Here is a 22,408-nt window from a genome sequence, read left to right as displayed (position 1 = left end):
AATAGTTTTGTTGTAACTGAGCGTATTAGTATATATGATCCATAATTGAGATGGTTAGAGGCTAACCCATCAGGATCTATCTGTAAGTAAAAAAAGGCTGGTTTTGTGTAAAAAAGGAGTGGGGAGAGATTTTGAGGTTGCTGAGAAAGTCATAGCCAAGGCACACTCCCAAGGAAGGTTCCTTCCTTCTCACTGGGATATGCAGGAGTGCTCTGTGGGGGCATTTGCAGGATATAAGAAAAGAACACCTATCTTCTAATCAGTAAGGCAAAGAGAGGAGCATTGAGACTGCCAAACGCTGGCAGTGGGTGAGTGGGGAGGAATGCGGTAACTGAGGCACTTCCTTTTCTTTAGGTAGTTCTTAAATTCTCCCTAAGAGGCAGACCAGGCAGCAGAGCCACACCTCCAGGGAAATTCCCAAAGGTGCTCAGCCTCCAGAGGAAGGCCAGTACCCCTGAAGTACAGGGGATACTGCTAAAGAAGAGTATTTAACTCAGACCATTTACCTGAATTCTCCTCCCTCTCCTCCCCCTTTAACCTTCTCAATTATGAAAAGTTGTGCCAAAATCTCTCAGTGCCACAGTTCTTTCATATATTCCAGAAAAGGCAAAAGTTGTGGACTCTGTACAGCCAACTAATTTCCAAGTACAGTCTTCTTTTCTAAACTTATCAACAGGTAATTACAGACTTTGAAAATAAAACAGCCACTCCAATAAGCCTTCAAATTACCCTAAATTTTTTAGCTAGTCAGTTTTTTGTTTTATTGTTTTCCACAACTAACTTCCATATATACTGCAAGCTCTTCAGAATCCACCCCAAATGCAAAAAAGACTAACCCAAAAGAAACTTATATCTGATCAACAATTAATTTAAGCTTATTCTAGCAGATGAGAGTCTGCATACACAGTGCTGTGTGGTTATACACAACATACACTCGTGCACCAAGACCGTCACTAAGGAGAACACAAGGTGAATCACCAAAATACTGCTACCTGCAAAGTAAGAAATCTACGTCTGAATACAGAAAACCATTTGTTGTAGCAAATAATCACATTATATACTTTACATCTATTGTATTTAAAGATTATACTACCATCTAAGACTGAAGAAAATATGGATGTGGTATTTTACTTTCAGACTGTTCAAAAACCTCAATAAAGCTATGGATGAAACTGTAGCATTCTAGGCAGCAAAAACCAACCCGTTGGAAAACTCCCGTATGAAGAATTTAGACTGAAATAAGTTTATGTACAGAAGAGACAACTAAGTTCTGACCTAATATGTAAAGTGCAAACAGTTTTACTGGTTTATTTCTATTTAACCTGTCTCAGCATATCTCCCTCAAAGTCTGAGTAACTCTGCCTTTCCAACTACTCAAACTCATCTCTGATGGCAGTCAACTACCCCCATCATCATCTTCAGTTATGTCACGATCAATGCTGTGGTCCATTTATAGATGCCCACACAATACTGTCAGTCCATTTCTTCAACTCTGTCCCATAAAAAATAAAATGCATTCTTTAAAGATCAATTTGATACGATAAGCAAAAGGGCTAGCTGGAAATAGTTTGTAAATAGGCAGATGTTTGCCAATTCCATTTAGGAAGGAGAAAACAGAACAGCAAGGGAAGGGAGATACTGCTAATTGGTATGGAGAACTTTGATGAACACTTAACATTTTTTCACTGAAATAACTTTTCAGGTTGCCAAAGTAGGTATTTCTCATCATCAGGTACGAATTAATAAAAAAAGCTTTCTGTATTAATGACTGAAATGTTCACAATAGTTTTTACTCAAATTAGTGTTTTTAATTTTCATATCACGATATCTGTCATGGAAGAACTGCTATATATGATACCTCCAGCCTCTTTCTCTGAATTTTGTTTCCTTCTTTGCCATATATATATTGCGATAAAGTATTAAAATAAGATATCAAATATCTGTATTTTCTTTGACTGTTTATATTATACCAGTTTTCATATATCACAGCTAAGACACAGCACATTCGTTCCTAGTGACACTACTTGTTACGCCACTACTCAACAATAACAGAATGAAACGCGTTTTCAGTGATGTACCATGTGGTTATCTCTACTGTTGGAGAACAACAACTAAAATGCATCAGCGCTACCCGGGGAGTGACACTGCAGGCCATATAACAGAACGACATGACTTCGGGGGTATATCTTTACACCCGAAATGAGACTCCATCAACACTGCATCCATAATCCTTTGGCAGCATGCAAAAGAAAAAGGACAGCATTATAAGGCAAAGTCCTTCAGGAAAACAGGACAGGTTGCCAGAATAGATCAGGAAAGAGAAACCACTGGGCAAACAACAGGGGAGGGAAAGGAAGAAGAGTGAGACCACAAGAACTAAAATAACGACAGCAATAGTGATTTATAAACCACTACTGGGAACCGGGTGAAAGTACAAACTTGAGCAGGGCTTCAAAACCCAAGTACATTAATTATTCAGTATTTTTCAAATGCAGAAAATATGGAGTAATTCTTCCACTTGCAAGATTTGGAAACTACTCCGGTGATTCATGCATATAGCAGAACTAAAATTAATTTTAATCATTTTTCTGGCAACCTGATGACAGTAGGCCATTGCTGGATCCAGATGCCTAACACTACGCAGAGGTTGAAATCCTATGGCTCTATAGTATTAAAGCTACTGAACCCAGTAGAGGGCACCTTTCATCCCCCAAATAACTGTGGAAAGCGTATGCATCTCTTCAGCCAGCAATGAAACATACCCATATCCAAACGAGAATTCAAAAGACGACGTAAGTGCACAACTGCTCTACACAACAATCAGAAAAGAAATGGGAAATCTCTCTCTTTACGGCATGCTCATTACAGTTTACTCCCTGTACTTTGAATGCCAAAACCAGGTCTAGCAGATTCGCATCTGTTAAAATTGCAAGGGTGAAGTTACATCATGCCTCTGACCATCCATAAGACTGTTTCTTCTAAATATTTTCCAGCCAAATGAAAAAGAAATTAGGATTTTGAAACAATACCCCAAAAAGACAGGCAACACAAAATCCCCCAAAAGTATAGAATTTATATTTTCTTGTCTGACTTGTCTTACTGTTGTCTTACTTACTAACATTACTATTGGTTTTCTTCCTTGTACTCTTAGAAATTATTTTTAAGAACTGTGTGACCTGAAACAGCAAAACAAGCTGATGCCTTAGCAACAGTATTCGTACTACCTTTTTTTTTCCCCGGAAGATAGCAGTTCTTTAATCATAACAGCAATTACTCTCTTTCAACACTCAAAAGATGCAATGCAAGAGATTGCAAGAAGGTGAGCATTGCTAGTAATTCCACTGACTGGAGCACAATAACAAATATTTATCTTAAACTGCAGCTGTAACCCAAAAAAATTTTGCAGTTGCAGTGTGTAGAAATGACAAAGCTTACTACTTTTTAAAATAATAGCAGAAAAGAAACACTTCTGACACCAAAAAGACTTCAGTGTAAAATGCTTCATTTGTGGTGCACTCCATAATTGCTTTTTTCACTTTCGTAACTTCAGCAATCGTTTTCATTTCGGGTATCCTATTATTTTTTTTTAAACTCAGCATGCAACAATACTTCAGATTTCTGGCTACAGTTTATTATTGCACTAAATATTTTTGACATATTTTCCAAAATACAGGGTGAATCCTATAAAATTTCTTAATTTCTCCTAAGTAACTTTAAGTGTACAGAAGACGACACTGAAACACTCATATGATTTAAAAAACCCAAAAATTCTCCTCTAGCTGAGTTAGATATAACACGTCCTGTGGAAAAGGTCCCTTGAAATTGTTCCTCCTCATCTTTTGGCACTGTACTGCCACGGTTTATCTTACCAAGGTCAAGTATTATCAGCTGGGCTCCAGCCTGTGCATTTCCAACATCATTCTCTGCAATGCACTGATAGAATCCTTCATCTGATTTCACCAGACCCAAAACTTGCAGATTATGTTCTTTCTGAAGAGTAAAGGAAAAATGCCACACTTAAAAGTGGGTTGCAATTGCAAAAACAGTAGTGTTATTATGGCACATTATTATGACAGGAGAAACTTCTGAACAGTAACATGGAAAAGTACATTTGGAGGTCCCGTCAGATTTTATCTCTTTTGCAGTGAATCCTCAAATTATACAGTATCAAAAAGCAGCAGAAGCTTGTACTAATGGCTATCATTTTCTAGCATCACTTATCACTGGCAAGTTGTAACATTTCCACAGCTATTTTTATGATATTTTAAGCACTGAATATAACTGCATAGCTCACTGATACAATCCTACAACCTCAGGTATACCCAATTACACAACCATCAAGTTCTCAGGCGTGTCTCAGTAATGACTTTTACTACACCTAAAATTTCCCTCTAGAAGTACTGGTGTGCCATAACTCATGATCCACTTATATTTATACTCCTGTTTGAAATTGTGATTGTCACTGATCATGGATGACTGCAGAAAACAGTCAGTGTTCATGGCAAGCTTGCACCTTAGCAGGTTCAACCTACAAAGTGTGTTTTGTCATCGTGTGCACATCCATCTCATGGAAAATCTAAGCTATAAAGAAATCAACTCATACAATATAAGCCTTAGCATCTCAGTAAAATGACTGAATTACAGAGCTTTAAAGGTTTCAAGAAACCATTTCTCTTCCAGGCCCCAAACATCAACAGTACAAAAACAGGAAGGTGGTCCTATAAGAGAACTTAGCTTCCACGCATATGTGTTAGAGGACTGACAGACAGGTCAACGGCTTAAAAACCTGCAAAACAGACTATATACTTACAACGATTTTGAAGTAGTCACTTGGGATCACCATGTCTCCATTTTTGACCCATTTCACAGTTGGAGTAGGTTTTCCAGTCACCTCACACTCAAACACAATGTCCATAGATTCATGAGCATAAATATTTGCAGGCCGCTTCAGAAATTCAGGAGGAACTTGAAACAAAAATGGAAGAATGACAAAAGATGGTGTTAGCATCCACGAAACCACACCAGTTGTTCTCCTTCGCAAACATACCATAAGACTCAACACATAAAAACACGACTTCAGGGACTCTAGTACAAACAGTAGCAACGTTGGCAGAAATTTTCAGATTAGGGCTTGAGAGAAGCTGATACAAGCTTTGCATTATTTCAAAATTACATTTGGGCCAGTTAAACAGCCAGCCATTTTAATTTGAAGTGACCCCCCTGAGAATACATGAAAAAAGACGACAAACCAAGATGTATAAAGTTAAAAAGTGTTTTAAAACCATGAGATACAGATGCCATTTGGAAAAATAATTCATGTGGTTGAAGAACATTGCAGTCTCCTATCTGCCGTGGGCATGTTGCTGCATGCTAAAGAGACCAGAGCAGGCAGTGGATTTCAGACATGATTCACACTTCCTTCACCAACTCACTTCATCTGAGCAAACCATTTAGTCCTTAATTGTGCAACAGTTTTATGCTCCTTCACAAATAAAGAATCTCGTGGGATAAACTCCCCAGCAAGACAAGGAAAGGTTATAAAAAAAGCCTTCACCCCTTCCTGCAGCAAAGTTTATTAATTTATACAATAGAAAGCTAGTGAGTTAGATTTGAAATTTAGAAGATCACACTATGATGAAAAAGGCTGCCTAGAACATTTTCAATAATCTACACTTTGGTGAAGTCCCTCTGGAGCACCATAAAACACAAAACAGTGCTGGTGCATTCAGGCTACACTATACAAGAGTACATAGTGGTTAGCAACAATTTATTAATTCAGACAAAACTCTGCAGTTGATACAACAGAAATTTTTCAGAGTTCTTTGTAGTCAGTACTTGAAGTCAGTAGGTAATTAAAAGCCAAAATCATATAAAGAAGGCTTTTTAACACGAATGGACACAAAACTGAGATGAAACTTTCCTACGGTACCATTGCCTTGCATTTCTGTGAAGAAACAGCTTATCACATACAGGGTGCTGTATTTACATAAAGATTTTCTTCTCTGGTTTGTGCAAGCCCAAGAAACACTATGTCCAGGACTACACACATAGCTGTGTATCATACTGATAATGTATGACAGATATGTATGACCAAAGACATGTATTGCATAACACATTAAAACAGAAAGGTTCTTCATTTAAGACACGTACCAAAGTCCTTCTCTCTGGGCTTTGTCTGCCTTTTTTAATGTCCTTAAGTACTCAGAGTAAGATTAATTAAATTAACGATATTTAAAATCCATAAAAACTCAGAGATGCAGATTTTTTTTCTTTTAAATACAAGCCCCAAAGCATCCTATGCACAGACATGTTAAAAATCTTGTGTGAACAAACACGCCACTAAGGGGCATCCAGCTGTGTACGACGACTCTCAGCTTCTTTAGTTTAGTGGCAGAAAGAAGAGCTGTTTGTGGCACATACAATTTGAATATCATCTATTATGAAGAACATTAATCTATTTATTTGTTTTTATGACACTCAGTGACATAGGGTGAATTGCTTACTTATGTTTGCAGGTTTGATTGTTCAAGTTCCAGGAAAGTCAAAAGCGGCCTTCTGCCCTTTAATATTTATCAAAGAAAGTCAATATGGAAGAACTGCAGAGTTCAGGCAAATGTACACGCTTCACCTATCAATGGGATTTATTTCATGCTAGGGATAAGGAATACTATATCACGTTTTACTCCTTCCTATGAAATGACTGTTAAGGTTTATAGGTAGATAAAAACAGACAGCTGGAGACAAGCAGCTCTCCAAAAACCCCTCAAATTTTGGAGTATAAATTAAATAGGAGAGCTTTAACATATGGAAATATTTATTCACAGAGCAAGATGGTGGCTTCACTCTCAGATAAGCATGTGAACCCATACCAGAAACTACGTAAAGTTGTACATATACGTTCGCTGCTAGAAATCTCTCACATAGGAGCAAAAGTCTGGATGGGGCTCAGTCCATCTGCCTATGTCTTCGGACATCCATTTCATATAATCATTTCCATAAATTCACCAAAAAGGTCATAAACTACACCTTAAAATGATATAGTTACTCTCTGTATCAGATGGCTGTTATAACCATCTATAACTATGACATTTGAAAACTGTCGTCTGAATTTACTGGTGGCCAAATTGCAATCAATTGTTCTTTATGAAAACAGTGCCTTTTATTTAAAATTTTTATTCCTCCCTGGCATTTAATCTTGGCATTTTTATTTATTGGGAGCTGCACTTCTCCACTGCCTTTCCACATCCCAGCCTTTATTTTTGCAGGCTCAACAAGTCATGTTTGCTTAGTTCTGGTATGACATCTCACCCACACCCTCCTCACAGACCCTATGTCCCTACGTATTTGCTGTAGTTTGAATTAATCTTTGCGGCCTGTAGAGTTTCAACTATTTGCGTGCAATTTCAGCTGTGTCTCTCCCATGAGTTGGAAAATGGCATAAATACAGTGTTATCACTACAGCAAATCTTTTGCTCAATTCATTCTACTACTATATTTGCCCTTTCCTAGATGCATCACACTGATGTCATCTTGTGATAGATCATTGCTCTCTCATCATTAGCCATTTTTAACTAATGAGTAATTTTGTTCCAGTCTGCTTGATCAATAGTTTACGTTCTCATTTGATTTCAATCTCTTTCTCCATATGTACACAGACACACACACATTGATTCTTGAGGTGCTTACACAGCTGAAAAAAGGGAACATAAAAAGTGGAAACATCAAGATTTAGTTGTTCTGTGACATTTACAGTGCTCATTTTCATAACATTTTTTGCAGGCTAACATTTAACTCTTTAGCCATATATTGAACTTATTGCAGGAATCCTAATAAACACAAGCCAATAACATCCACTGTCAAAAGCACAGTATTTGTGTAAAAAAATTGATCTGACAACCTCAGCAAGTTGCTGTACTGAGTAACTATACTGTAAAACTCAAGGGTGAGAAAAGGGATATGTAAGATAAGTTCAATAAATTAATGAGTCGCTCTTAACACAAAAAATACCTGCCTTGGGTTCAAGATTACCTTTGCTGAGCTTAGTTACCTTATCAAAAGAAGTATGACGATACAATTTGCCTTTAAGTAAACCACATTTTTATCTGGTTTTCCATTTACTTGTATGTGGTTAACAGTTATCTCTTTCAGAAGGATATTTAGACACCCTTTTATGTCAGAAACAATGAGTATAAACATCACAGAGGAGACACATGAGACCTTCCCTCCATAACAGAAGCATCAGGCAGGGCAAGTACCTACGCCTCAGTGTACACACACTGTCTGCCCAGCACAGACTGTATTATGGGAGGATCCTATCACAAAGTCTTGGAGTCAGATATCTCTAGTGGTATTCCACATATTTTCCTCTCTGAATCCATTGCTAGCAGTTCAGACTTCCTTCAACATCCACCTACTGGGTAAGAGACTCCCACAATATCTAGCAGAAAATAGGTAGCTTTTTAAAAACAAACCAAACCACAGAAGAATGAACAGTAGGAGTTTGGGAATGGCCACTGCTAATTTGACAGGCTGAAAGACAAGCAGAGGGTGAGAAGGAGGGAGGAGCACCATAAGGGAACCAATGGACCATCACTTTTGAAACAAAATTAATGCAGAAGTAAAGTTCTGGGATTATTTCTATCTTCCCCACCGATGTTTAACCTGTAATGAAAAACTTTGAAATGTACTCAAATATCTTTAGCAACTGATATCGCTTTAACTTGGGGCATCATCCACAAGCAGGCATCAATATTGAATCATAAGATTCAATAATTTTTGGTCATGAAGATGAAAGTTGAACTAGATATCCTATTATCTGCTCTCAAATATTTTTTATTTAGGAGATTCAGAATTTGAAACATTATTTTTTCAAAGTGACTTCGCTTTTCTGGCTTATGTAAGTAGTCTGGCATTTGTTCCAAAGGGATGATAATACAAGAAGTGCTCACTTTATTATCATTTACTTTCCAGTTAATGAATTAAAAAATGCTTTTAAAATACTCTTTTATAGTTTAACTATGTCAATGTTTAGCATTCGCACAGATTAACATAGCACAAGTACAGATGTTTGTGCTAGAGAAGTTAAATTGATAACCAGAGAGCAAATGAGCCAATTACCGTATAAAATAAGATTTGTAATGGCAGATAATGTGTTCCTTACCAAAGAGACAATTAAACTTCAAAGAAGACTTGGCAGCTCAGCCCACTCTTATGTCCCTCTTCATGTCAGCACGCAAATAACAACTATTTAAACTGCAAGATGCTTGCACAGAATTTCATATGCACTGTAGTATCCTGAGAGTCCCTGTCCAAGAGTATCTTCCACCCCTTTGCAGATTTAAGAGACAAAACATTTTGATGACAACAGTTGGGTTTTTTAAACCAACAGCTATACAACAATGGGAAGAGCTGAACCACCACACTTAGGCAAAAGGGATCATGCTCAAGTTGAAGTGGAAACAGGAATGGATGCTGGGCATGGATCCTGTTCCACAAACACATGTGATCAGAAGGAAATGGAAACAAATTGCCGCAACTCCCTGCTCCTCCATCTCTTCGGGGATAAGACTAACGAAAGGCAACACACTGCCGTACAGGACTGAAACGCTACCTGATTCATCCTTGTGCATGACGAGAATGATCCAAGACAGTGATTTCACAAAACAAAACATTGGCTTAGGATCCACACTATCTATGCATTGTTTTTTAAATGCTCAGGTATTAGAAACTCTTGAATAGCTATGTGGAGAGTATCAAAGCAGCATTATTTATTCAGAACTTTACAGAACAACTGTTTCTTCAAATGTCTTTTCAGTGGTCAGTAGCTCTTGCGTGTTCTTTCTCATTAGGACAAAAATTTTGTGGCCTTCAAGGGCATAGTCAAAAGAATCTATTTTCAATTCAGCCATCTGTACCGCTTTAAATGAGAGAGAAATTAATTACATTCAGTCCTCCTCACCATCTCTTGAATAGCTTTCCTTTCAGTCTAACAGTCACTGACGTAGAACAAAGGTTTCTGGTTTCACAACCCATTTCAAACCTGAAACATCAAGCTGAGCTTAACTACAGAAGAAAAGGAAAAATTCAAGGTCTGCACAATTAACTAATCAGAACTTTCAACTTTCTTAGTTACAAGCACAATGAATCTTCTACAATAACAAAATCAAAATGCTGTTATTCTAGCTAAGATCTGATTTTTAAAAATGTTAGCTCTCCCAAAAGTTAAATCCCCTCTACATCGCTCCCCGTAAGGAGGAAGAAAACCCTAATGGTGGCAAGGCAGTGATTATTAATAATCAGACTTGAACAACACAGAGAACCTTGCAGAGGCAGAGAAAATTATCTCAAGCAGGCAGGCCATTTATATCACCATAGGAAAGGAAAGAAAAAAAAAAAGACTAGGTTTGGGGTTTTTTTGTTTGATTTCGTGTTTTGTTGGTTGGATGGTCTTGGTTGTTTGAGAGTTTTTTGTGGGTTTTGTTTTTTTTTTTTTAAATAAGTATCCAAAAAATAAACTAAGCATTGTATGTCTAGTACTCCTCAAAGGACAGGCAGCTGCACCATTACCTTACTTCCCAATATGTTCAAAACACTGTCTGCTGTACATGAAGTGCATAAGAATACTCTCATTTTGACGCAACAGAAACAGACTGCAAACTACACTTTGAAAATACTTATTCTCTTTTTAAAAAGCATTAATAAATATGCTGTTGGTTCAAGCACAGCATCGAAGACAACATACACATGAGTAACTGTAAAAGGTAGATATCATCCCTATCACAGCATTTTGTTGTTTCTCCACATCCTGTATCACCTTCCTCGTTCCACGCAGATGAATTACTCTCCTTGCTCCCATAAATTCACCGAATTCCTGCAGACACGACTCCGCTACCTCCCTTAAGAGCTATGTGACTATATAAGCACCCTGTACGTATAACACGCTGGCTCACAACACAGGTGCAACACCCACTCGGTGGTCCTCCCTAACTGCAACTTAAAACTCATTAGCGCCACTAATTAAACTAAAGGAGCTTTTGACTAGTCTGAACAGGTCTCTGGTAAGCATGGAGTAGTGAAAAGCATCATCTTTAGGTCAGGAGAACTTCTTCCACCTGTGATTGCTGCCCTAGCACCAAGCAACCTGAAGCAAAACCCAAGATCTCACTCAGCATCACAGCATTACAAACTGACCAGACAACTCATACTGGGATTAAATTTCCTGATTAAGTATGATGCATATATTTTGTCACCTGGTGTTTGCTACAGCATGAAGAACATGCATTAACCCCACTGGAGGGCTATTCCCTTTGCACACTGACACACCATAATGACTTCTCCAACAGCCTAAGGGCAGCCGAAGGACTGAATAGCAACAATTGAATTTCCAAATAGAAACTGTCAAGGACAAGAGTGAAGTTGCCATTTCTGCTTCCTCAGCCACCTACAGAAGTCCTCAATTCCCAGAAATTAGGATTATGTTTTCCAAAGTCACGCAATTAAATCATAGTTCTTGTCAACACCTCTTTACTCTCTTCCTTTTATACTTCTGTCCATCACAAATACCTCTATCAATCAATGCTTACCATTCAAATACAAAAGCCATTTCTAAATCCAGAAATTCTTGCATATTCCAAATAGCAGATATAAAAACTAAGTAGACTGCTTAATTTTTTCATAATGTGTTTCTGACCCATCACAGCTTAGGCGTTCACGGCCAGATGACTTCCATTTTATAATCACATTTCTGGTGTACCTTCTGAGTAGAACCCCAATCTTGTATCTCAGTTAACAACCAGAATTACCAACTGCATTTAAACCAGGCATTTTACTATAAAAACATGTTTCATATCAGCCTAAAACGGTAAGCCCCAAGAAATTTTATCTCCTCTAGGGAGAACAAGATATCTCATTAGGGTATGTTACAAAGCCTATTAGAATCCCTATAAAGTTGAACTTCATTTTAACAATGGCACGTTTGTTTCCAACAAGGATATAACTCTGCACTATGATGACCACCCTGTTAATCCACCCAATCACACCCTGAATCAGTACTAACATATTCTGTGGTATCACTGCACTATATAAGACATCCTCCAAACCCACCTGTCAAGCGCCAAACCTTTCTATTTTGGTAAGATATTTGAAAGGATTTAAAAATCTTTAAACTCCTTTTCTAACTTTGCCAAACTGGAGGGCAGTTTAGTGGGTAGTTCCATCCCCAAATCAGACCACAGGACACTATTTCATTGCTTGAGATAAGTTCGCTTTTCAGCGCTAATGCCAGAGAAGACTACAGAGTGCAATTTATTTCAACTAATTGCAATCTCCTTGGTCAGTTAGCTGAAACCAACTAATTTCTGTCAGCCAGCTGGCACAACACACAGGGCAGACTGATGAAAATGTTTTAAATGGTTTTTATTATCATAGTACTTGGGAGCACCCACACATGGAACAGACTCACCATGTTGAAAACAAATGCAAAGTGTTTAAGTATCACAAGGCAAACAATGAAATTAAACAAATTTAGGATAAATTATAACATTAAACAAGAGAGACCGAGCTGTCAAACATCTCAGTCACTTCTTATATTCACCTCAGTCTATGAAAATATTTTCTGTTTCATGGTATCAAAGTGTAATTACAAACTAGTTAGCAATGCTATTAGTCCTCTAACTACATGTTTTTCCAAAATCTTGATTCTGCTCCAAAATAGCACGACATCCTTCACTTCCTGCCATTCCCACCAAAACACAGATAAGTATAGATTCATGTTTGACAGTGGAAGTTATTATCTTTTAATTCTATATTACGGTTGTACAAATTTGCTGGTTTTCTTCAGGTGTATCCTAAAACAAAAGACAAAGAAAAAAAATATTTAAAAACCAAAACTACGTTGCAGGAAAGTCAAGAGTCTTCCTAACCTCTAAGCAGGGCTGTCATGTCCCTAAAACACACTTAATATGCAGCTGGAAAATGTGCATAGCAAACAAAAGCTGACAAAAAGGAATCTTTTTACAGAAGCATCCACAGAATAGAAAACTGTCAAATTAATATATGTTTTTAAAAAGTCACTGTACCAAGATACAAAAAGGTCATAAAAAAGGAAACTAGTACATGCACAGCATTTTTTGTTGTGCAGAAACCAAAGTTCCAGTTTATGAACAGAAACTGAAGATGAAAGTCTCTGTGGTAGTGACATTTTATTGTTTTTCTTACCTAATAAGATAATGACTGGACATGTCTGTTTTTAACAAGTAAAAAAATTGATGGATTTTCTACATTTTAGGAACTCAAAGCTAACACACCTACAGATCAATGGTCCCCCGACTGTGGCATCCCAAATAGTATGAATTTTTCCCCACTTCTCTACCAGAGAGGGCAAAGAAAGAGGGACTACTTTTATGTTCCCTTCATGGGATCTCTGGTAGTTAGACTCTGCTCACTGGCTGAAAAAGCACTAATGAGCATTCAATGCTCCTCTATGCTTTTGCTCAAGTGGACTGTCTGGTGCTTTTCCGCTTCCTCCACCAACATTGAGGCATCTGCTATATGCAGGTGTGATTTCAGTGATGGGAAAAGGGCAGGGACGACCACATTGCATTTGAACACAAATATTTTATATTTGCAGTAAAAAGCTTTAATTCACAAATTGCTAAACTGAACTACTCTTCAGAGGCCAGCCCCTAAATAAACATTTCAGAAGCAGAAACTTAAAAAATAAATTCAATTATATTACAACAATCAAGAAACCAGATAAGGATGAATAGTACCAAATAATAATAAAGTACAATTATACTGGTCAATTAGAAAGGTCGAATAAAAATATCAGGATATAACTCAATAAATGTGCATTCCTTTTTCAGGGACAAATAATTAGCTGTGCATTTATGGAATAGGAAGTAATAGTAGTAAACGTTGCAGAAAAAGGTCTGAGAAAAAAAGACTTCAGAGATGACAAATACGACCATGAACTAAACTTGACTCCCAGTGTCATACTGGTATGAAGAGAATTGATTGTACAAGGAGGTATAAGCAGCAGTTCCTGAGACTCCTCTTCCACCCAACACACACTAATGCCTCAGCTGACCATGTTATTTGAGCATCACATTTCAAGAAAAACATGAACTCTGATTTACAAGAAAGCACTGGAAATGATCAATGACTCAGAAAATTGGCTCCAAAAGAAAAATGGAAGCTCTGGATTCAATTATTTAGGCAGAGGCAAGATTAAGCAGTCATACAATTGGACACCTCAAATAGGTAAGAGAGCCTAACACATAAATACTCACTGCAATAGAAAGAAAAATCATGTGTCTGTATACACATACACAGACACATATATCTCTTAAAAATTCTTGCCAAGAACACCTACGTAGGAGTAACAGCCATACTCTGGCCCTGTTCTAAAAAAAGGTAATACTCTAAACAATTGCTCACTTTTTTACTTTGGTATGAAAATGGGTGATTCTTTTCAGTGCAAGCTTTCGTAAAATAAAGCTCCACTCCCTGTTTTTTAAAGCAACCATTATGAACTTCTAAATGTGCAGGACTCTACATATTCAGCAAAAACTCTCATTAAAGGCCATGAGCTGCTAGCTTGGCACATGAGTTTGGACAGCAGGCAATTAGAGGTCACGTACAGACACACACAAATGGAACTGTCTGGGAAGTTTTCCAGGTGCAGAAACATACAGCAAGTTCTTTGAGCATCCTATATACTAGCAGTATTTGTCTTTAGGTTTTTCACTTCTGGGGCACCTTAGCAGTTGCAGCCCAGTTCAGTACACTAATTGCTTGCTGGCACTAAGCCTTTGGCAAGATTGCAACATCATCCATGCTTCCTTTAATTGTATCTATACAAAGGTAAGTGTAAAAAACCAGTCCTTTATTGTCCGCCGATCTGTTCAGCATTAGTGAGAGTGTTTACAGAAACTACCTTACCTAACCAGTATCTGCTGAAGCGTCTGCTTTGCACTGCTTTCGCAGTAACCATAGCCCAATAACTGGCAAACAAAGGCTGCTTATCAGCAGGACACATCCAGGAACATAATAACACAGTGAAGGTTGCAGAGTGCCACGAAGCAGCCAATTGCAAGTATCAAGGAAAGAAAATAAGAAAAGCATAAAAGCAATACAGCTCCATATATTCTCCCAACATTGAGCAATCTTGGAGATACCTTTGTGTTTACCAGTCCAGGTTAGATTTTGCTTTTACAAACACTTCTCACTGCTTCCTGGATCTGGTAAACTTTCAGCAGCCCTAATGCTCACAGCAGTAAGTTTCATGGGACACTCCCTGAGAAAACTGACTGGGTTTTACATGTTTTTAAGTCAATCAACAACATGATGTCTCTTCGTTCTTGCAACTGTGGAAAAATAAGCATTCATTTCCTATTTGCTTTCTCCATGGCACTCATGGCACTGATTTATCAGAAAAGAGAAGTTTTCAATGTTCCACGTACCTTTGATCATCCTTGTTATGTTCCCTACGCCTTCTTTGGCTTTACTACATTTAAAAGCTTTGCTACATTTACGAGGGGAGGGAATAAGAACCACTCGTGGCATTCAATATATAGGGCCATCACAGATGCAGACACTGCTGTAAAGACTTTTCTGTTTAGGTGCCTATTTCTTTCCTAACAATTCCAAACATTTAATTTGGTTTTTAAGATCTTGCATTTTCCAAAGGCCTATATAGTACAACTCCAATATTTTATGTCCGTGCAAAACCTGGCAGTTCAGAGACCACCACTGTACAAACCTAGAGAACTACATTTAACTGTAGGCACCACTTCACAGTACATTGAACTTCACCTGCCATTTCACTGCTTAGTTGTTTCTGACACAACAAGGTGTTTCTGCAGCTCCTCACAGTCAGCATTCGCTCTCACAACCCCAGTCAACTCAAAAGCAACAGCAAAGTTGGTCACCTTACAGTCCCCTTTTCCTGATAGCTTACAAAAATGCTGAACAGTGCCGACTCAGCACTGGTGAAACAAACTCCTTAGTCCACTCCAATTTTCTATCTGTTAAACAATTTATTTATTCTCTTTTATCTACATGAGGTCATTCCCTCTGACTCCAGAGTACCATCATTTGAAACTCCTAGTGAGAGAGACTGTTAGAGATGCTTTGAAAATGGAAGAGCCCCCCAACATCTCAGCAAATCCTTCAAAAGGTTCAACAGTAAGACATGGCTCTTTCCCCACAAAATATACACAAATAGATCCAACAGATGATACTCCCCATGTGCCTACCAACACTATATTTTATTATACTTTTTGTCAATTTAACTAGTCCAGACATCCGATTAACTCATCCATAGTTTCCAAGATATCCCCCAAAAGACTTAAAAAAACCACCTTATTTCACATTGACCAAATATCTTTAGTCAGGTTTTTGGGTGGGTTTGTTTTTCTGAAGTCTGATTATCTGATTTAAGTGATAGGTTACACAGGACACTTGGTAACTCCAGATTTCACACTTAAAACTCTGAGAATTTTTGAGTGAATACCATCTGGTCCTAACGATATCTTACTGTTCACTTTATGGATTTGTTCTGAAATACATTTTTACTAGCTCTACAATTTCAGGTAGCCCCCCCCCAAGCTCCCTCTATTTAAAAAATTAAAATATAATTTAAAAGCTTCAAATTTTGCAGAGAACATGGATATCAAGAACTCACTTTTCTGCTTCAGGCCATCTTCTCACCCCTTTCTCTTTATGTTCAATCATCTGTTGACCCTATGCTTTCTCTGGCAGGCTTCCCATCTCTGACAGGCTTAGAAAAAAGCTATTAGAAAATTTTTATGTTATTAGCAAATGATTGAAAGCTTTGTATAATTTTACTTGCATATAAACATGAGAAAAATAATTTTCTTTACCTTGCTTTTAGGAGATTTCAGGTGGGGTTTGGGGAGGGTTTTGTCTTTCCAATGTAACTTGACAGGTGTTAGGCATTCACTGTGAGCCTCCGCCAGGTCCTTAAACAAATGCAACGCCACTTGCCAAGTATTTAACCTTTTTGACTGTGCCTTTTCACTTTGTTTTTCAGTAAGCTTCCTCAACATTATGTATATCCCCCTTCTATAAGACTAAATGCTGTCAGTGATTATCATTGTCGCCACCCTGGAAAGGCAATCAGTTGTAGAGCTCTAATACAGTGGTTTTCAAATCTAAGTCTGGAATCTCAGTTTAAAGAGATTCTGTGTTAGAAATTCTAGGCATAGCCAGTGTACCACCACCTTCACGAAAACAAAGCAGTACATCTCCTCTGACCTGTATACGCTTCTGGCATCAGGACAGAAGGTCATCAGGTCATGAGGGGAGGAATGAATGCCCAACAACACAAAGCTGCTAAGCCCAACTTATTAAGCAGACCGAGCAAGAGAGAAGCTGTGGCTTGGAAACCTCTGTGGTCATGCACATACACATCACCAACCCCAACCCACCCAAATACCACCCAGGTGAGCGGCTGCTGTAAAGCTCAGGGGAAACACAACCCTCCTTTCCAACCAGTCTGTCTTGGGTTCTTTAGCAGCAGCTCAGCTCCAACACACAATGGTTCCTCCTCCAGCGCTCTGTTCCTACATAACACCTTCCCTAATGCTCACAGCAGTAACTTCCATGTGACGCTCCCTGAGAAAACTGACTGGGTTTTTGCATGTTTTTAAGTCAATCAACAACATGATGTCTCTTCGTTCTTGCAACTGTGGAAAAATAAGCATTCATTTCCTATTTGCTTTCTCCATGGCACTCATGGCACTGATTTATCAGAAAAGAGAAGTTTTCAATGTTCCACGTACCTTTGATCATCCTTGTTATGTTCTCTACACCTTCTTCGGCTTTACCACATTTAAGAGCTTTGCTCCATTTACTATACTGACTCACTAGACTGATATTTGGTATACTCTCAGTTGATGAGATGTGCATGAAAGTGCAAGTGAAATGCTTCCCCTAACATGGCCTATCACTCACTTGGTCTCCTTAATGAACTGAGCTTACCAGTGTCACACTGTCTGGTGTTTGTTCCCCACCACCCTCCATGATACAAATGTCTGAAGAACACAGGCAAGCCTCAGAGGACTGTGTACAGATAGCTTTTGGGACAGCCCACGTAGAAGAATTTAGGTGTGTTGCATGGTATCACAAGAGCAACAGGAAGTGCTGTTTTCCATATAGAAAGGAGCCACCCTCAAGGAGCCTCATCCCACCTCATTGTGACACATGGCTGGGGCCTGGCGAGGCATGGCTCAGTTGCTCCTCACACAGCACACCCCAACACGGTGGTGGGTTGATGTGCATACAACAACTTGAAGCAATGCAGCTGGGATCGCAATGCAGCTGGCAAAGGCTTCCTTTAGGATTACAACGCAGCAGGATGTGGGCACACTACAGTGCCTGGCATCATGTTTTGCAAGGTGGTGCAGGTTAATATGGTAGAAAAATAAATGCAATCCCTGAAAATATTAGTCAAAAGGGTAAATAATGGTAAATGCTTTTTTCAGTGTTTTACAGAATTTTCTGTATTCTGTAGGTTTCCCTGAAAAATCAACTTGGCTGTCTCTGCAAGTGGCAAGCCTGTGGTGATAAAACAACCCTCAAACACGCTGGCTGGCCTGTGGGGTGACACTTTTGGCAATGGTCAAAGCCTAGGATTTGCTACTGATTGTAATTTGTATCTGGGTTTGCCTATATTGCCATACTGCCTGTGCCTGGAATGACTGTTCTGTGGGTGAACCACAACTAGAGCACCAAAGAGATGTAAAAGCAGGTGTGGTAACAGCACAGTCTTCCCATAGTTTTATTTCCAGCATCTCTTGGGATGACAGACATAAGGTGGATGCTGTACAGCCACTGCACTCTGACCCACAGCATCCATGATGCATCAAGGGGTACAATATGACAATAACCCATACACCAGATGCACCAGAAGCTCCCCAGCTGGTCCCTACATGGATGAAACACATAACTTTTGTACAGGAGCCAAGAAAAAGCCGCTTTCCTAAGCCTTAAGGTTATTAGGACCCACTAGTAAGTGCTTGCTCTATACTAACCTGAATTCTAATTGTTTTGTACACAACACAAAAGCTTAAATTATGAATAATTGTGTGTGCATACAAAGCCTGTACTTGCCAGCTGTCAGCAAGATCAACACACTGAACAACACAGGACTATCACAGCTTCACTCTGGCTAAGAGATGAGTAAAGCGGAAAGGCCAAGTGTGGTGAACCATACCCAGGAAGACAAGGCAAAAAAGAAACGAATGCTATGAGGTTTGGCGCATGCCACAGATCAACAACGGACAGGAGATCTTCACTGGAAACAGCAGGAAAGGCACACCATGATACCATCATGACCTGATGTGGTGGGCAGCAGCTGGTGAGAAAGACCCTCAGGCAGACATCCAACCCCACGTAGCTCATGCCAAGGTGGAGCTGTCAGGCTTTGCAGCTGAGCTACCGCCAAGGAGCTCGACAGGAAGGCTGCTGAGGGGTATGTTGTGTCCCCCAGGCTGACCATCGCAGGCTCACTGCAGTGATAGCTGTGGCAGGACTCCACAGTTGACACATGGGTGTCAAATGGGTGTCAGCATGTAGCGCTCTCTGACACAGCTTATCCCTTGCTTGGTCTGCTTAATAAATCCATCTTAGCAATGATGTTGCTGTCTGTGTTCCAACACAAAACTTGTCTCCCGTTTTTTGCACCTGTTTCAGTCCAACACTGACTAGTTAGCTTTTTGTTCCTTCCTCCTATCAGAGCTTTGCTAATTTCTGTTTTCTTTTATGCAAGGATGTGGAGTTCTTGCCTCAGTACCTTCTGCACTTGTTATCTCCCCTCCAATACCTGCAGTAAGAGCCCTCTATGCCCTTTTTAAAATTTTAAATATCAAAGATTTATTTCTTTTTTACTAAGACTGAGCCCACCCTTTGTGTATGGCCACCCTCTGCGAAAACTTCTGAATGCACAGTTTGGGATTAACATGCTGGTTTCAGGGTAAACTCTGCAACTGAGGAAGAACTCAGGACAAACAGAACATATAAAATAGATCTCTATATTAAAAAGAGATAACCAGATCATATGTAAACACTTTTTAATCATCAGAAATTAAAATGAGCTCACTCACAATGCTTATCAGTGGATCTTAATGATTACTATTCAAAAGTAAAAAGCTTAATCTACACATCAGTAGCGTAAAAATGTTATGTTCCTTATCTTCATGTTTTACTAAGCCCCCCTTCCCCGGTCCTTCCAGGAGAAATCAAGCCTGTTTGACCCTGAATCTACTCCAAGTACCATGGAAACATCTGAATAACAAGAATGCTCATCAAAATTTAAACTTCTTACAGCAGTGCCAAAGGCAATGAAAATTTTATTGCATTCCCAAGCCCTAATTTTCTACACAAAGAACACACGGTGAAGAGGCAGCAGAGACAGCCCTGTGCAAGATGGAGGCCTGTAGCCTTTGGGCCCTTGTTTCCAATTTTCAGTGCAAAGCTATTTTCCAATCAAAACCCTCAATTTCAGTTTCTATCAATGTCACCTCTCAGACGCAAAGCTGCAAGAGAAGCTTGGGAGATTATTCTGTTCAGATCTCCCTGCCCTTCTAAAATGCCACTGTCTAAAATAAAACACTAATATCCATCCTCCATCTACACTGAGACTATTTAATGAAGGGATCTGCAGCACCACTTCAATCATCGTGGAAAAATCACAACCATCACTTCTGGCATTTATGGATACTTACTCTGGATGTGGGGATTTTTTCCTGAAAGGTATGTTTAAAGCAATTGCAGGCACGTGCCACAACACAGAAGCTCAAACACATCCACCAAAAAGTTTTAGTGCTCAGTAAAATGCATTATCACATTGTTTATCATTACTCATTTACTGTTGTATAAGACTTTTTAAAGACCATTACAACACTTAATGCATTTGTAAACACTGCAGTGTTACCATAAAGCTAGTAAATGGTTACAACAGCTAAGGATGAGCCTTTCCAGCAGACTGTAAAACAAAGGTTTGGTTATTTTCTGAATTATTGGTAAGTGTAAAGCTGAGGCCTCCATCTATAGTGAATGACACCTGAGTGCCTCAGTAAGAACAGGTTTATAACTTGCCAAAATGGGAGTATGGCAAATTTTCCACAGGTACTTTCTTCCTTGAATCACATTTTTCAAAACCTCAAATTATAAGTCTACAATTGTTCAGACCTCTTTGATCAGTGAAGGAAAAACTGGACTTTATTTTTAAATTTTTCATTTTGTCAAAGCTGCACAAGAGAAGGGATATGCCTGGAGAAAGGAGAGAGGACTGGAGACCAGTAGGTTGTGGTGAGAAATCTGGGACAAGTGGGATAAATTTGGGTACATACAGATAAAGATGGAGGGAGACAGCACAGTAAGAGAAATGGCCTGGCTGGACAAAAACAGTGAGAGCAATGACAGTGCTGGTAGCACTACGATTCGTAAAAGGTATCAGGAAGGTAAAGGGACTAATGGAGACAAGAAAAAGTAAAGAGGTGGCAAAGGAAAGAGTAAAAGGGCATGAACTGACTGAAGAGGCAGAGTAATAGGGATCAACTGAACAGAGAGTAGTCATCTGAAGGGACATGAAACCTGAAGAGTAGGATTTAGTAGGACACTAGGGAGATTAAGTACAGTAGAAAGAGACATTGATGGATGTGGCATACAGGAAGGGTCGGGACAGGCTGGGACAAAAAGGACAACACTGGAAAAAATTCTGGAAGTGTTGCCCCCATTAGAGTTTGGAGGTGCCCAGGAAGGCCAGCCCCACCCCTGTATGCCCAGCAAATGGACATAAACCTCCCACTTCCATCTGCCCCCCCCAGCCCCACAAAGAGCCCCCTCATAGTTGGGCACACAGAAGAAGGGTGGCTGTTACCCTCCTGGCTTGAGCAGCAGAGCTCAGCATGAAAGCTTCTTACTCCAACTCATTCACTGTCGGAGGTGAGCAGAGGCTGGCAAAGACACCACAAAAGGGAATGAATGGTCCTGTATCTACCAGAGCCCTAGGAAATCAGATGCCTTCCCTGTCTCTGCTTCAGTGGTGGGATTTGGGTAGATGTTTAAAAAGCAAATCACTTTTCACAGGTGACTTCAACACATCAGCCTTGTCATCTGGGTCAGTGGCCAGACATAGCAGCAGAGCCGCTCACCCTTCTCCAGCGCCCAACACCAATCAGAGCTCTAAAGGGACATATTAAGAGATGCATATTCTGAAAAAAATCGATGTTTGTGTCTCACACTGGGCACTACAACAGCTGGATACATTTAATCTTAATTTTTCTGTGTCTCAGTCAATTTTAAAAATGGATTCAATACCACTTCATTTCAGCAGAGTGCAAAAATACATTCATTAGTGTTTATGAATGATTCAGATTCCATG

The 22,408-nt window shown here is 39.2% G+C and overlaps 1 protein-coding gene across 10 annotated transcripts in view; it reads right to left on the bottom strand.

The window, feature by feature from the left end:
- Positions 1 to 22,408, bottom strand: part of NEO1 (neogenin 1) — a 209,900-nt gene that overhangs the window by 71,969 nt on the left and 115,523 nt on the right. For all 10 annotated transcript variants that reach the window (XM_075099801.1, XM_075099804.1, XM_075099799.1 and 7 more), the window contains exons 6-7: positions 4,811 to 4,965; positions 3,870 to 3,990 (exon numbers count right to left, since the gene is read on the bottom strand). In XM_075099801.1, the coding sequence (XP_074955902.1) occupies positions 3,870 to 3,990; positions 4,811 to 4,965 (276 nt within the window). The remainder of the gene's footprint in view (positions 1 to 3,869; positions 3,991 to 4,810; positions 4,966 to 22,408) is intronic.

Source organism: Phalacrocorax aristotelis, chromosome 7 (assembly GCF_949628215.1).
Source record: "Phalacrocorax aristotelis chromosome 7, bGulAri2.1, whole genome shotgun sequence".
Taxonomy (NCBI): Eukaryota; Metazoa; Chordata; class Aves; order Suliformes; family Phalacrocoracidae; genus Phalacrocorax; species Phalacrocorax aristotelis.
The sequence above is the reverse complement of the archived record's forward strand: the minus strand, read 5'-3'. Positions and strand labels throughout refer to the sequence as shown.